Source organism: Cydia pomonella, chromosome 1, assembly GCF_033807575.1.
Source record: "Cydia pomonella isolate Wapato2018A chromosome 1, ilCydPomo1, whole genome shotgun sequence".
In the NCBI taxonomy this organism is placed as follows: domain Eukaryota; kingdom Metazoa; phylum Arthropoda; class Insecta; order Lepidoptera; family Tortricidae; genus Cydia; species Cydia pomonella.
Window position 1 is genome coordinate 18,169,422 of NC_084703.1, and position 17,616 is coordinate 18,187,037.

The 17,616-nt window shown below is 38.2% G+C and overlaps 1 protein-coding gene across 1 annotated transcript in view; it reads left to right on the forward strand.

Moving 5' to 3' along the window:
* Positions 1–7,042: 7,042 nt before the first annotated feature.
* Positions 7,043–17,616, forward strand: part of LOC133517366 (uncharacterized) — a 127,960-nt gene continuing 117,386 nt past the window's right edge. The window contains exon 1 of the mRNA XM_061850668.1: positions 7,043–7,315. Within this exon, the coding sequence (XP_061706652.1) occupies positions 7,146–7,315 (170 nt within the window). The 5' untranslated portion in view covers positions 7,043–7,145. The remainder of the gene's footprint in view (positions 7,316–17,616) is intronic.

Here is a 17,616-nt window from a genome sequence, read left to right on the forward strand (position 1 = left end):
TTATCATGTTAGTCAATAATTTAGAATATTTTGTGTAAAACAATAATCTTGTAATAATAAAAAAATTGAAAAAAAAAACAACCGTAGATGATAATATCCAGAGGAAAAGTCAGTCAATCAGAAAAAGCAATATTGTTCCCTTTCTCTTTTCTGACTGTCAGACGGTTATTAGGGCCCACTGATTACTAGTTCGCCGGACGATATTGGCCTGTCAGTTATTCGCGATTGTCAGCTTTTGCGAATCAGTGACAGGCCCGCAAGGGGGCAACACATAGAAATGTAGTTAACTTTAGTAAAGATAGCGACGATTTTTATGAATGGAATCCGATAACATACTTTTGCACAATACAAACTACAGTTAGCGTCAGGATGGCGGGTGAACCTATTAAATCTTGCATTATTTCACGCAAAATGGATGTATTTGGTGGGTCTTACTAAGATAAAATGGTTACAAAGTGTAACAACGTATTTACACGCAGACGAAGCTAATGCAGCTTTGTAGTCTATGTACACATCAATTCCAAACAGAATCAGAAGCCTATATATATTTACTCCGGGGCAAAGACTGCTCCTATACAATGTGTTTGTGCACGTATAGTGGAGCCGTTAACCAAGTACAGTACGATGAATTTTATCGACAAATCACCCCCCATACCTATGTTTTTTCTCATCCATTTTAAAAATGCACCCTTCCAAAGTTTTATAATGTACCATTATCTGTTCATTTACCTGACGCTCATTTAAAAAATAATAAGCATTCGATAGCTTATGAATTAGGGCATTTCAAGCATAAATGTCACAGAGAATTTTGTCACGCTCGCTCATGAGGGTCTTGTTTGGACTCGTGTAGCTTGTGAAATGTTTTAACTAGGGTTATCATTTTGATGTCAACTTTTAGCTGATATCCTGTACTGTCATTTGACAATAAAAAAAGTACAGGTCAACGACCTCGTTTTCGAAAAAAAAAGTTAAAATATAAACAAAAAGTAAATTTTTGGAGACAATTTTTATCTTTGTTATTTATTTCTCGAGTGATGAATATGATAGTTATTTTTTAAATGTGCGTCAAAGAAATGGACAGATAATGGTATATTAACCAAGTGCAGTCGTATTTGGCGCCATAATACTTTGGAAGTGTGCATTTTTAAAATGGTTGAGAAAAAACAGGTATGGGCGGTGATTTGTCGATAAAATTCATCGTACTATACGTGGTTAACGGCTCCACTATACGTGTACAAACACATTGTATAAATCGCAAGTCAGACCTCATATGGAGTATTGCTGTCACCTTTGGGCAGGAGCATCTGCATGCCAGCTTGGACCATTCGATTCAGTCCAAAGGCGCGCTGTACGAATCGTCGACGATCCCAAACACACAAGCGGTATTGAACCTATAAGTCTAAGGAGAGACTTTGCTTCCTTGTGTGTGTTCTACCGCTTGTACAATGGCCTGTGCTCTGAAGAATTGTTTGAAATCATGCCAACGGCCGCTTTCTATCACCGCACCGCTCGCCGTCGGCAGGGTGTTCATCCTCACGGTGTCGCGTACTGTGCGGTTTAAAAGGAATTTCCTCCCGCGAACGCTTCGGCTGTGGAATGAGCTTCCTGACGAGGTTTTCCCGAGGGGCTATAGTATAGGGTTCTTCAAAAAATAGTGTACAGGTTTTTAAAGGGTCGGCAACGCGCATGTAATACCTCTGGTGTTGTAGGCGTCCATACGCTGCGGTGACTGCTTGCCATCAGGCGGGCCGTATGCTTGTTTGCCACCGTCGTGGTATAAAAAAAAATAGTCTATTACTATCTTGTATACCAAATTGAAAGCAATAAACATATACTGGCATTCCTATAAAGTATGTCCTTTTTTTGGATTCCATTCTTTTAAAACTTTTCCACATAATATTAGGTCTACTTGGGCGGCTTACAAGTTAGTATTTTGCTTAATATCTTATAAACAAAAAAAAAACTATGAAAGTTACAAGAAATCAAACAAAAAATTAACTTGTTAACCGCCCAAGTAGACCTAATTGGGAGTGATAGTCAGAATGGCGGGTGTACCTAAATAAAATCAAATGAAAAGCATACCATATTTTTGTACCTAATTTGTACTATTTAGTACCTCGTTTAAAAAAAATTGTACCTCACGGTACTTAAAGTTATCATCAAAAAACAGGTCACCCGCCATCCTGACAGAATGGCGGGTGTACTTTATTACGCTATGATCCCGTGGTTATTGTTAAATTATATAAAAGCCAAATTTTTGTACCTTTTTTGTACCTTCACATTCAATTTTATTTGTGGTTTCCAAGTTTTACTTATTTTATGTTTTGCTTGCTATTACAATTTTGCAGGCGTTATAATTTTTCACGTTATCGATCTCATTTTGAAGAAAAAACGCAAATTTTTTACCTTTAATGTTTATTCTGTTAAGTTCAAATAACTCAGAAAATCATGTCTTAGAAAAGAGCAGGCGCAATTTCAAAGAAATCTTCCTAAGAAAAATCATGCACTTAAATGTTCGTTTTCACTGATTCTTGGCCATTAATCAAATAAAAGCCGCAAATTATGCTTGTTTGGCGGAATATTATTGTGATGAGTTTTATATTTCTTTGGGGGATATCGATGATGTCCTTACTTTGCTGAACAATGCAAAATACCATATATATTTCTTCTATGACTACGACTAGTGGCTCTGTGAGATGTATTCCTCGCGATAAGATCGATATGCTTAAGCATGTAAAAACATAAAGATACTTCGTTGAGTCATTTTCACAGCGTACTCACAATGGTCTTAAGCGCCATAGACCGTAATGGCACTTAAGTCCTTTACGCTAATTTCCACCATATCGAACATTTTCCACACGTAGCATTTTTGTCATATTTGGCCACATCAAGCGTTGTGATCGTTCCGGCTTCCCCCACCACCCGCTTTGCACGCTTCCAATACTATGTAGTACGTAGTTTCGGATACAAAATAGAGATAGCGCTTCAAAATTATTTTCCTTAAAATGCTTCAGAGGGCTCTTTTCCTATATACTTACTTTACTCTTTGCAGGCCGGTATCGTCCGGCGAACTGGTAACCAGTGAGCCCCTTTATGGGCTTTAAAACCTAATGTTTGGCTGGGCTCGATTAAAAGCATAAATGAAGTTTCCTTTTATGCAGTCATATAATAAGTTGGAACCAGTATGCCTACACATTTTTGGCGTAGTCTTATAAAATGTCGTGCCAAGAAAAGGTCACAAAAGTTGTTAGGGTTCCGTAGCCAAATGGGAAAAAAACGGAACCCTTATAGATTTGTCATGTCCGTCTGTCTGTCCGATTATGTCACAGCAACTTTTTTCCGAAACTATAAGAGCTATACTGGTCAAACTTGGTAAGTAGATGTATTCTATGAATCGCATTAAGATTTTTACACAAAAATAGAAAAAAAAAAACAAATAAATTTTGGGGGTATCTATGGGATAGGTCTTTAAAAATGATATTGAGGTTCCTAATATCTTTTTTTTCTAAACTGAATAGTTTGCGCGAGAGACATTTCCAAAGTGAAAAAATGTGTGTCTCCCCCTGTAACTTCTAAAATAACAAAAAGAAAAATCTAAAAAATATATATGATATACATTACCATGCAAACTTCCACTGAAAATTGTTTTGAACGAGATCTAGTAAGTAGTTTTTTTTTTTTTAATAAGTCGTAAACCTAACCTCGAGAACGCAGCATTAGCAGCGTTGGACATGTAGCTGACTTGAAATTTATTACACATCTGCCCTCGAGAACGTAGCGTTAGCAGCGTTCGACATGTAGGTGACTTGCAATTTATTATAATTCTAACCTCGAGAACGCAGCATTATCAGCGTTGGACATGTAGCTGACTTGCAATTTATTACACATCTGCCCTCGAGAGCGCAGCGTTAGCAGCGTTCGACACTTAGCTGACTTGCAATTTATTACATATCTGCCCTCGAGAACGCAGCGTTCGACATGTAGCTGACTTGCAATTTATTACACATCTGCCCTCGAGAACGCAGCGTTCGACATGTAGCTGACTTGTAATTTTTTTACACATCTGCCCTCGAGAAAGCCGCGTTAGCAGCGTTTTACATGTAGCTGACTTGCAATTGCATCTACCCCCGAGCAGTGTTAGCAACTCCACTATGAACGGCCGGCTAAAGCAAGCCAGAGGCATAGATCCCGGGTTGTGGGTGGATGCTAACCCACTAGTCAAAGCCTTTCGCAAACTACCTAAACATAACTGCATCTCATTCATTTTCGGAATATATAATCCTCTAATTTTTCCCCATCTTTTGCACCTATCCCGACCTCCGGGACCCTTCTGGTTCCGGAGATATTCCCATTTTCCTCTTTTTTGCTGAATCTTCAAAAATTTTTAAATTTCAAAAATTCATATCTTCTCACCTATCGCTCCGATCTTACTCGTTTTTGTGCCTATCGTCTCTAATCAACTTTCTCTTTCTTATTCTACTTTGTTTTCGTAACTTTAGCTACTTCTTTCTCACAAAATTTTCAAAATACCCATTTTGGCCCAAAAATTTTAACTTCAAAATTTCTTATTTTTCTTTTGGTCCACATTAAATTTGTCTTGTCTTCTATTGTTCATAGTACTCTATCAGCGCTATCTTCTTCAGTATCTGGGCATACTTGCTGACGTCTCCTTGCTAAGTAATTAAATTTTTTCCTTTGTAAATTTCAAAATTCTTTGCTTTTACGTCTGTAATTAGTTTTGTTTTAGATCAGAATTCATTTATTAGTGCAAATTTTGAGTAATAAAGTGTTATTTCAAATTTAAAATTATAATATAAGATTTAAATTGATTTATTGTAAAAATGAGTACCGAGAGCCTTAATCTAAATATGGAAGACTTCGATCAACTCTACACCTCACCGCTGGGCACCAATGCTCAGCGAGCACGTACACCGTCAACAGAACGCGATGCCAACATCCATCCGGTGTTAGAGTTGATTGATGAGCTTGCCGGCGATCTAGAACAAGCATCGCGAATCATTCTTGAGAACCTTGAGACCACACACAATCATCGCAGCGTCACGGTAGAAAACAAAAGACAGATCAAGACCGCGGCGAAAAACGTTACGTCCATATTTGCGAGCTACGCGAGGCAAATGCGTGCGCAAATTAGGACAATCTTAAATGCAACACCCACTCCCACAGACCAATCGTCTAAAGGGATCCAAACAGACTCTGACGATGGTCTACGGGCGCAGGCAGCGGACGTCGTAGCAACCGTCCAGACAGAGCTGAACCTAATTCGTGAGCAGCAGAAGGCCCTCAACGATTTAGTCAAAAATGCACTAAGTGGAGCTGAGTCGGGCAGCCCCACACCACTAAGTCGCCCAACATACAGCGACAAAGTAAAAGCTGCAGCAACACCTAAAAACAACGTCGCACTGGTAGCGACGATAGAAAATTCTCAGTCGACTGCTGAGGCAATGGGCACCATTCGAGGCAAGATTTCCTTTAAAACCAAAGATTACGCACCTACAAAAATCAAACCACTCAGTAATAACAAAGTAAGAATCGAATTCGAAAATAAAACTCAGCGGGACGAAACATTGCACAGGCTGAACACCAACAATATTAAAGCTGAGCCGGCCAGGACCCTTTCACCGATGGTCATTCTGAAGGGGATCTACAAGGATACCGTGAAGGACGAACTTGTCGACACAATCTCCTCTCAGAACCCATCGGTGGGGGCCACCCTGAGCGACGAACATAAGCTCCAGCTATGTTTCGTCACTAACAACCGCAATAAGAACCTTTACAACGCGGTTCTTAGGTGCCCACCTGCAACATGGAGAGTGATCATGCAACTCGGAAGGCTCAACATAGAGCATCAGCGTATACACGCTGAAGAGCACTCCCCATTTAAACAGTGCCTTGGATGTCTGCAGTTTGGACACACACGTGTCCACTGCAAGGCTGTAATTAAACCCTGTTCACACTGCGCCGACCATTCTCACAATTTTAAAAACTGCCCAAATCGCAACATCATCCCCAAATGTTATAATTGCAATAACCACAACCAAAAATACAAAACCCATCATGACACAAACCACACCGCAGTAAGCAACAATTGTCCACGCCTAGCTGCAGCAAAGAAAAATATTGAAGAAAGGATCAGTTATGATTAAGCAATTCATGGCCTCCTATTATAAAACGTAATCAATCTAGTTTCCTATAAAGTAATTCCTTAAAACATAAATATTTGCATCATTACATTACAATAGCTTGAATCCGAACATAAATAGATATAACAAAAATAATCCTATATAAAATCAAAACTACCTATGGACCTATGGCCGCCCGTATCTATGCGGGGACCATATGTCTTTAAAGACAAACAATGGCAACAAAGTCAAGTTGCTTAATTGTGCATCATTGTTACATTTTGATGATGATGCCAAGCTTGACATCAATAACCAACAAGAAAACTTCGCACATGTCACCGCGGGCAAAGGGTCGCCCGTATTCATAGCGAGGGCCCTTTGCCTTCAACTGACAAATTTTAACTCCTGGAAAAAAAAAAAAAAAAACCCACTAGTCACAGACAGATATCCCCCAGGTGCGGACAGGTACGTGGAGCCACTACTCTCCAACAGTTCACCACAAGCTGCCCTACTTTGATTAATTGTACTTTTATTTCTTGTTAACTACTTTCCTACTTCATAATAATATAAAATTTAAAATATACCTACTAGCATGCCAAATACTTCTTACGTAATTAATGTAAGCGAATACTAAGAATACTTTCGCGTTAACATTTCAAGATAGTCATCTAGAATCGCAGGAGAGATCATTTCGAGAGGTATCTATTGTAAAAAGTAGCAGGTGTAGATCCGTATAAAGATTACACTGATCAATAACTGCCTTCAAAGTCAATAATGATTTCTGGCTGAAAATGCGCTCGACCAGTCCGGTGGGTGGCCCGAGTATGCCGAGTACTAGTGAAAGCCCCCACTTTCATTGAGAGTGGGGCGGTCGTCAGCCGTCACCAGTGCCACAACAAAAGTGAACGTCGTCGCGGGTGTAGACGCAACGAGTCTGTCAGTCGCTATCGTGACAGTAGGTCGAGCGTGTGTTGCGCGTCTCGTGCCGTGAATCGTGTTCTCGTGATGTCCAGGTGGTGGATGGTGGTGCTCCTGGCGGCGGGGGCGGCGGCAGCCGGCGGGCGGCTGCCGCGCACCTCGCTGCCCGCGTCGACTGCCGCGCCCGGCACTTCGGCCTCGCCGAAGTTGCCCTCCAGAAACATTACACTCTCTTCCCGGAACTCTGTCCGAAATAGGTGAGTACATGCATTTTTATTTACTATTTCAGCGATTTGTCAGAACACGAATTAAGTGACAAAGTTGAATTAGGTATAATATTTCACTATCGGATTAGGAAAGATTATGTGTTATGTTCTTATGTTACTGTCATTTATGTAAGTACCTACACCGTCAGTTATAGTATTTACATTAATCAAATGATTGCGAGAGGTGAATTTTGACTAGACTACATATATTTTTAACTTTTTAATTTTAATTACCAGTACCTTTAAATTCAGATTAAATTACATAACCTTGGATACCTGACATTTTCGATGTAAGTGTTTTGTATAATTTATTAACATTTGTTTTGGCGACATGATTGAGAACTAAGTTCAAGTATATAAATAAATGGAGAAAAATGGCGAAATTATTAGCTTGCGTATATACACGATGGTTTAAGTCCGTTAATTTCAAGGGTGCATTCATAAGCTTTAATTAAGTAACTTTCTCAAAGAAACCCTTATTCTAATTAACTCTATTTTGGACATAATCAATTACACATTTTTATCTGACAAGCCCTCTACAAGTGTGTCTGACCTTGCCTTTGCCTTAGGGCCTGATTACATATTATTTAGTGTTTAGTATGAGCTTATATAATTATGTATTTGCTACTAAACGCAAGTACTATCTCGGACGATCGAAAGCCGAAATGTCATTGATATGTCTTAGTTTTCAATAGTTTGGTGGATTTCAATATAACGTCCGTATTATAAGAACGCTGTTCATTACTTAAATAATAAATAAAATAGATAAACTATGATATCCAGTTTCCTTAAATGTACTTATCCATGCCCCGAAATTAACGGAATTAAAAAAAAACACAGTGTATTGGTAGTTCAACAATCTTCAATGTATACTGTATAGAATAGACGTGGTAATAAGGTCAGTTTTCTAGATCTATATATTGAGTGGAAGCTGAATGATAAAGTTATCTTCTTGTTATCTCTTTACCTATTATGTATTTAAACTTCCTAAAATCAGATCATTATATGGGACCTAGTTTAATTTTTCATAATCGTTTAAAATAAAATGTTGATATTGATTTGAAAATGATATTTATTAAAGTAATAAATAAACAATAAGAGCTTAGACAAGTCGAAAAACGGATCTCTGTCCACACAAACAATTCCTATGTGTTCCATTGAAATTGGACTGGTGAGAACTGTCTTGTCTTTTTAAGTCGTGATCAAGTTGAACTCTTCTTAAAACTTCGTCATAAAATGTATGTAAAAGTTATATTTTAATAAGCATAAAACTGTTTACGTAAAGTATAATTCCCTACTATCTCTACTAGTATATACTCGTAATATTACTTATACATTAAAAAAGTAATTCTGTATGTCTGTTACCCTCTTTACTAGTATGGTCTAATTACGGAAAAGTATGGAAGTAAGCTGTGTAGTCGTGGTTCTTTTTGGATTTTTTAGAGGGCGCACCTATATTGTTTTCCCCGAGTTGCACCGTTTCTATTATGTACGGAAGAACGTTAAATTTTAGGTATAAAGAGCCGTAATTTTGGAGTAAGTTAAAAGCTATTGGGTTCAAGCTTAGTAGTGTATAGGGTATACCTTGGTGCATAGTGTATCTTAATTAAAAAGATGTGCGATGTATGATACCCTAAAAAAATTTGTGGCTTGAGGATAAGTCAGTCGGTTGGTGCGATCTTAAGTTAAGCTTTTTAAAGCATTATAAACATTCAGTTAACTTTGCACGCCTGGGAAAATTATGGAACATGTATTTTTAATTCTTTTGTACATTGTGCTTCGGGGGAAATTAAAAGAGACGTGAAAATTTTAAAAACGGTACATATCTAAAGATCACTACACTTGCACTAAATAAAAAATAGATTTTTTTACCGGAAGTTTGACAAAAATTAAATATAATTAATCGCAAGGATCTGCAAGCGAGGGTGGGTGGCAGCACGCGGCGCGGGGCGCGCGGGTTGGGGAAATAGCGCAGCGCGCAGCTAGAGCTTGCAATATCCGACAATTTTTCGGATCCGGATATTTCGGATATTAAAATTTTGACGGATCCGGATATCCGGATAATACGGATCCGTATAAAAATGGTTACGTTCTAGATGGATTCGGCCAAAATCAGACCATTTTTAGTCAAAAATTAAGTTATGTCACAATAATATTATTATGTAAATGGAGTAAATTTTCTTTTACTCCTTAAACGATAAATTTGTCGAACATATATACACCGGTTTGATAAAATTACATGAGGAAAGCTTGTTTTATGTATCTTTAGGTAAATTGCTTAGAATAAATATCTAGCTCATTCTTTCAGTATGCATTAGAGTGATATTCCGTTATAAACGAGTAGTAAAAAGATTAATAGAAATCCTGTTAGTTTGTCCAAAGTCCAAAATTGAGCGAAATCATATCAATATTACTTACTTAGTTAGTCGGTAGCACATGTTATTTTTCTTGTAACAGGAGAAGGGGAACCAACACGATAATACACAAACAAAATCAGTGATAACAACACTCTCAAGCACTGTAATGACATTCTAAGTAGACGACCCAAAGACGACTGAGCGAAACCCCGGTAATAATTACTGTAAACAAAAATCATTCTCGCCTCGAGTTCCATATGGTCGGGTTTGAAAAATGAGAAACCAGATTACAAGCGGCGTGAAGCAGGGATGTGTCATGGCACCCACATTCTTTGCCATATACTTCTCAGTGGTAATGAGAGACGCTTAAAAGTATTGTGGCAACCAAATACAACTAAATGTGAGGACTGAGAAAAGTGTCTTTCACATATCAAGATTCAGGGCGAAATCTAAAGTGAAAAAAGTCTCTATGTTAGAAATGCTTTACGCTGACGCGGTGTGCCTTATGTCTGACAGTATGGCGCATCTTCAAAACTACGTCGACGCATTGAACCGCTCTTGTCAACAATTCGGCCAGGTAATAATTGCTTCCAAGACGCAAATACTTAAACAACCACCCCGGGGAGCCGAGTCCGATCCAACACCGCTATATCTAGATGGGAAACCACTAGATGAAGTCTGTCATTTTAAATATCTTGGAAGCACTATACGACATGACAACACCCTGGCTTCAGAAATATCATCCCGAATTGCTAGTACCGCTGCCAATGTCGAGCGACTTACTGATCGTGTCTGGTGGTCCCATGATGTCAACCTTGAAACAAAGATAGGCGTCTATAAGGCCCTAATAATCCCAGTCCTTCTGTATGGCGTACACGTACACGTACCACCTAAGATGTCAAAGGTCTATACTTAGGATGAATTGGCAGGATCGTATACCAAATTCTGAGGTTCTGCGTCACTGAGGAATGTACGGCATGGAGGCGCTATTGATGCAGCGTCAGCTCAGGTGGTGAGGGCATGTTCTCCGAATGGAAGATCGCCAGAATTAGCAGAGGGAAAGCGGAAGCACAGCGGTCAACACCTTCGGTATAAGGACGTCCTAAAGCGTGACCTAAACGCGTGTGCGATCGATCCTGCACGTTGGCAGGAGATTGCTGCGAAACGGTCATCTTGGCGGTCTACCGTCTTCGAATCCACCAAGTCGTTTGAGGATAACCGCCTCGCGACATTAGACGAAAAACGCCAGCTACGCAAGGAAAGACCTAAGCCCTCCTACGTATATACGTACAACACGGCCGGTCAACTTTACTGCTATGAATGTGAAAGGGTGTTTAAGAGCAAGTTTGGCCTGGCCAGCCACATAAGAGCTTATAAAAGGAAAAACCCTTGATTGCTGAGGTCGCCGTAATCGTAATTGATGTAGAGGACTATATATAGGCGAGAAATACCATTAATTTTTTATTGAGAAAAGCCTTTTTACCTTCTATTTTGGATAAGTAAAAACGCTGTAATACATTTGATTATATTTAATACGGCGGTATTTATGCTAAATTTATTAGACCCGATTTTTTTCCTCCCCATTGTAAAAGAGAGGCATAAAGTCGTATTGACTTACTTACACTCTACACTTTGATAATTTTAGACATTATTAAGGTCTTAAGTTCAGATCCGAAACGTGGTATTGTTACTAATATTGTAATATTATAGGCAAAACGTCCCATTGTAATAGACACATCACATGTGTCAACATTTTAAATTCATAGTCTCAAAGTAACGCCAACCACATAATCGAAACAATTAAGAAGCAAACGTATGGAAAAAGACGGGTGTAAACAAAACAAAATAATCTGTTTATTTCAGTATTGTTGTTAAGGTACAGTCTGAACTCAGTTAAAATCTCTATTTGGAGATTTTCTTAACTAAGTTTAGCCTTAACTAAGTATATAATTAGTTTTGCTGGCAGTTAGTGCTTACATGTTATTGTAATACTAGCTTATTTTAGCAATGCTTTATGTTTCACGAAAATAAGGAAAATCATGAAACCGACCTTATGCATTTTCTGTATCTCGGAAACTTAATATTAAAGAAATACCAGAGTAAGAAAGATAATTCACTATTTATTATTGATTGTTCTGTTTATTAGAAAAATAATTCACTATTTATTACCGTTATGTTAAAATGTCATTTTGGTCGGATTTTCAAATCTTACGTTATTAATTTGTGTCGAGGATTACCATTATTTAACTCAGGAGGTATCCAGATAGTTAGATTTAAAAAATGTTACTGTTATTACTGTTTAGATTAAGCAACATTCGCATTCATTTTATAAAGTTATTGCGTGACGCACGTGATGTACCTATCATAATTGATGTGCTGTTTGAATTTGAATTGATTAAATATATGAAAATACTATATTTTAATGACCACATGGTGACAAAATAATTCATAAATTGGTTTCTATTATAGGTCGATAACCATATTTAACGAATTCGTAACATCCGGATCCTATGACCCGTTGGATCCAGATCTTATATTTGACGGATAACCGAATATTTCGCCGCTACGCGCAGCGATTGTTCTGAGATAGTTCGTTCGACACTTTTAACGGGCAACCAGCACAAATCTTTCTTCTGGCATTAAAACGGAACTATTGTTTTAAACAGTCATTGAGTGAACTAAAGTAGTCTAACGATTTCGTAAGTCTGTGGAAAAACCCGTTATTTCGAATTTAACAAACATTGAGCGTACCTGTATTTAATTTGTTGACTGTCTGCATACTCAGAAACCCTACTATTTTTGCAGTACATGCCACTTCTCGTGCCTCAAGAGCCGTGCTTCGTCGGTGCGTCTACGCGCGTTCCTTCTCTTGCCACTAATCACGCGCTTGTCGCTTCTGTGTATTTATTGCTCTACGTTTTTGGTACTTGATTACAAAACTGCATGTTCCGTATAAAAATGCCAATTTTTTATGGGGTGCGAATGTAAAAAAAAACAAATGGATATGTTTGCGTCAATTTCCAATAGTATTAAAATTTCCCCCTAAATACAACGACAGTAAAACATGAAAAACTACTTTCCGGGTGTTGCACCCTGGTGCGAATTTGATATTGGATTTAGATATTTTTTCTAATTATTTACTCAATTTGCACCGAGTACATTACTTTCCCCAGACCCGCAATGGCCTTTTTTTATGCTGTTTTTTTACCTGTTCGTAGCTTAAATTAACATAAATAACACGTGCGAATTTAAATATAAGTGTTGTAAAACGTACGCCAAATTACACCGAGTACACCTTTTTTCTCTTCTTAGTTATAACTATTACATGTTTTTCAGCCGATTGCACCCCTTTTCAGGGGGTGGGGGTGGGGGGGGTGAATTTAGTGACGGTAGTGAATTTATTAGTCCTTAGAAATAGTTCCTGACTTTAGTGAAATTTGACACTATTACGCTTAAACCGCTCAACTGTACCCCTAGTGTAAATTTAGTCGATAGCGAAACGTGACGTACGCGTTTGCGTTAAGTCTCATTTTGTATGGGTTTTTGAACAGCGCGCCAAGCGGGACGTTTTGGAAAGTCAAAAATCTCATACAAAATGACACTTAACGCAAACGCGTACGTACGTCACGTTTCGCTGTCGAAAATATTTACACTAGGGGTACTGATTACTAAAGAAACTGAACTTACTAAGGTATAGAAATAGTTACGATCCCGGGGAATAGTATTCATCGCAGAAATAATTATTCTCCGTTTATGATGTCGGGGTAGAAGCAAGCATAAAACAAACAACTAGTCTTGAAAATTGTTTAAAATGTTGAACCTTTAGCAGAAAAGGACTTATAATTCAAGTCTTATAAGTTTAAAAGAATGCAACCACCGTCTTAGTGACTAATGAACAGTTCAAGCACCAAAGACTCGAGGCTGTATTGATATCTACTTCATGGACTAGATCTGTGCAAAGATTTTAGTGCATTATTTTAATACTTACGTCGATCTATATTCGGACAGAAAGTATAACTTTCAGGGAATTGGGAATTGCCCAAAGATTAGGCAAAAAGTTGTATCAACTGTTCCCTGCAACGAGAGCTTAATTTTGTAGCTAGTTTACGTGCCCACAGCGCCAAGCGCGCTACCAAAGTAGGTAACATTGCCTCTTTTACAATTTTTTATTTACCCTTCACCTGAGACGGTGTCTGATTGTTTGTTTGAAGTTAAATTCTGTAGGTTAAATTTGGCCCACCGCTTAAACATATGATGACAAAAATGACATTGACCACTTTTGTATATCTTGCAAAATAGCAATCCCTTGCGGACCCCTTACCTTACCTCTAGCCAGCGTAACAAGTCCTTTGAGTACATATTGTCTCCTACAAATAACGGGAACCCCTCGTACCCAACCCAATATGTTACATGTATATACCAAAGCTAAACCTAAATTATATGCTAGGTTTGCAAACGTTTGCTTTACCTGTAAACAAACATGCAGGTAAAAATATGAGTTTTCATGTAGCGGCACTTTTGCTGGTTAATATGTACACATAACACATAACGGTATCAATAACTGTAAAGTCCAGCTATGAAAACCTGGTATGAGTGTAAAAAGGCGAACGCTGCTATAGAAGTATCTCATAAATTACCACTATTGTCAAATGTTGAACCGTCATAGTAGTGGAATTTTTTTCGTGTGAAATTCCTAGGCATATCGTGAAACGCCGCCATTTCAGTATATGTCTAAGATTTTCACAGGAATATCACGATCAGCCTTACAAATTTGACATTAATTATGACATCACCACAGTTTGTCATCCCTTATGCCATGCTGCGACTGTAGCGCGGTCGCATTTTTATCACCTGTCACCATGCGTGTCACGTTCTATCTAACAAGTATTTAAGTGCGAAAGTGACAGGCATAGTGACAAGTGGTAAAAATTCAACCATGCTTACACCGCAGAATTAGCTTGTTTCAACTATATAAGTTTCGTTTGACAATTTGTTGCAAGGTTGTTTATAGTCTGTGCGGAAACTGAAGAGTCTTAGAAGAATGTATTGGTTCCCTAATATTCCACGACTGTTCCATTTCCACACAGACTCTATACCTAAGATTAAATTCTAGTAACAGGCCAGGAAATGAATGCTCAAACAAAGTAATAGAGGGAAATGCTTGGAACACAATTTTTGACTTTGTTACTTTGTTTGGACTAGTTAGGAGGTGAACATATCAAAAGTCCCCGGCCGTAGCCCTTGAGCCGGGGGAGAGGGGTATTTGAAGGTCCCATTTTTCGGATTTTCACTTATATCTCGGAAATTATGCGTCCTACCGATATGGCCACTTATATAAATCAGTGAAGCTGCTAGGCCGTGTTTGGTATCGTTTTCGTATAAATCGGGGGTGCTGAATTTACTTTTATGGTATCACATTGATACCATACCGAAGTAAAAACACCAAACAGCTACGGCCGGGGACCTCCTAACTAGTCCAAACAAAGATACGGAGTCAAAAATTGTGTTCCAAGCATTTCCCTATACCTTCTTATTGCTTGGCGTATAATAGGAATATTATTTTTATTTAATCAGATATTTGAATAATTTTACATAAACATATTATTTTTATTTGCTTTGGTGAAACGATGAAGTTTGAACGATATGGCTGATAGTCGCTAGTTAGATCATGTAATGGCGACGTTTCATGATATGCCTTGGAATTTAATTTTCTGGCGGATTTTACGATTGGCCGCCGATATGTAAAATATTTGAAAAAATGTGTTGTTTTCGGAGTCATATTCTCAAGACAACGAATTCCTATTATTTCCTTTGCCTTTCTCAAAATCGTACATCATATAATATGATTCATATTAGTCGTCTCGTCTCCTTTTGGCAACTAAACTGATTTTCAGCGATAAGCGATATTGTTTTGTAAACATAATTTCATTACGTTAATAATATTTATTAATTTACAAACTTTGCATGTAGCGTATTCGTAGTAGGAATGCACATCCTATCTTAGCTTGTACAATAAAGTAAAGTGTAGTTGATATAATGTAGTTAAATGACAATGGTAATAATGTACCTACATAACAATAATATTATCTTCGTTTACCGCGATTAAATTGTAGATACATCTTATTTAGTTTGAATTGCTTAATCGTACAGATCTATTTGAAATAGAATTCATTAGTGAGTAACAAGACGCAGAATCCGTTGATTAAGCCAGATAGACAATGTTAAATTTCATCATCTGCATATTGACAGCGATATGCAGACAAGGTCTTATGACATACTCGTAGTTTATTTAGCTCGACATACGCGTTGAGTAGCTAAATGGCATTCATTGCTTCGAATACTTTTGGAATTAAGTGCTGACTATCCTATAGACATATTAAGGTACAATTACTTATTGATAATTATAGTTTGCTAGAGCTTAAAATTAAAAACAAGGTGAATAATTTCGTTCCTTGACCGAATACATTAGGAGTAGGTACTTACGTTATCTTAGTATTCGTGGTCTAAACGGCTACCGACAGGTGGACGACAGAAACTAGAAATGAGATCAAGGTTACGCACCGGTATTGTTACTGCTCTTAGTGCTAATTATGATTGCTAATATAGTTGCTTACCGCACCAGGGCTTAGCCAACGTGCCAATTGTTGACGCTCCGTAGCGTAGCGTTAGTCATCTCTTTCTATCACTCTTCCATATTAGTGCGACGTTGACAGTTGTTACAGAGCGTTAACGATAGGCACGTTGGCTACGCACCCAAGTCAATGAAGTGAGTTGTATACCTATACATAAATAAGTACCTGCTTATTCTCTCTACACACATATATTGCAGACTGCGGATCAAAATAGTGCATGATAACCTAAGGCGATATTACGTAACTTGTTACTAAGTTTATAGGGTATACGCAATACCTGGAGAATAATTCGACTCCCAAAACTGAAGAGAATCGAACGATAGTAACGTATCGTTACTATCTTGCTTGACAATCATTAGGCGTTTTAACCTGCCTATATATTATGTAAATGTCTTAAAATTACCCTCATTGCTTTGTCAGTCGGGTAAAAATGCCTGCGCTTACTCAGTAACCGACGTCCAACACTAGCTTGGAAGGGATAGTCGGCCGACCAAGGACGCTAAGCGAACGGACCTATGGCACACGAGTGAACTTTGAAGTTGAATTAAAAATAATGATTTCAGTGCAGGCGGCCTTTTCGTATGGAATAAGCGCAAGTAGTTGCATCTCACTCATGCAAACGTTAGTGGACCTGTGTGTGTTGTTTCAACGCGCGCAGTTTTGCCTAAATGTCAATGTCAACTTATGTTAGTACAGGAAGAAATTTCTGGGCGTTTATATATGTCACAGTGTAAAGCTTAAGAGTTTCAATACGTCCTCGTACGCTGTGACAGGTCTGCGTTTGAAGCTTGGTGGCCCGGCTAATCTGGGGGCACGGTAGTGCCCCCGCCAAGACGACCAAGCGAAGCGCAAGGGCGCCATTTTTCGAAGCGCTTCGTCGTTTTTTAACCCTTATAACTTGGGTTTGGATTCTACTAGATAAATAAAATTCTCGGCCATAAAAAATCCAATTACAATTGAAAGCTCGGCTCTACAAGAGATCTGAAAACTTTTTGACAGTGCGAGCTTTATGGGTAACATTTTACGTGAAAATGTTTTTGGTAGGATATGAAAATTGTCTCCGTGTGAATCTCTGGACTGGAGGTTTGAAACCCAAATTGTAATGTAGGTACGAAAGATCCGGCGGACCCGGATCAAAATATAATTCCATAAAATTTGGATCTGGATCCCAAACCCAATCGGGAGTAGCCTGTGACATACGTTTGTATTTGTTTGTTGTTTCTATTATGTTAGCAGCACAGTTTCATCATATAAGAGGGAAGTTGCAGATGCAGAAGCGATAATTAATATCCGTTTCGCGTAA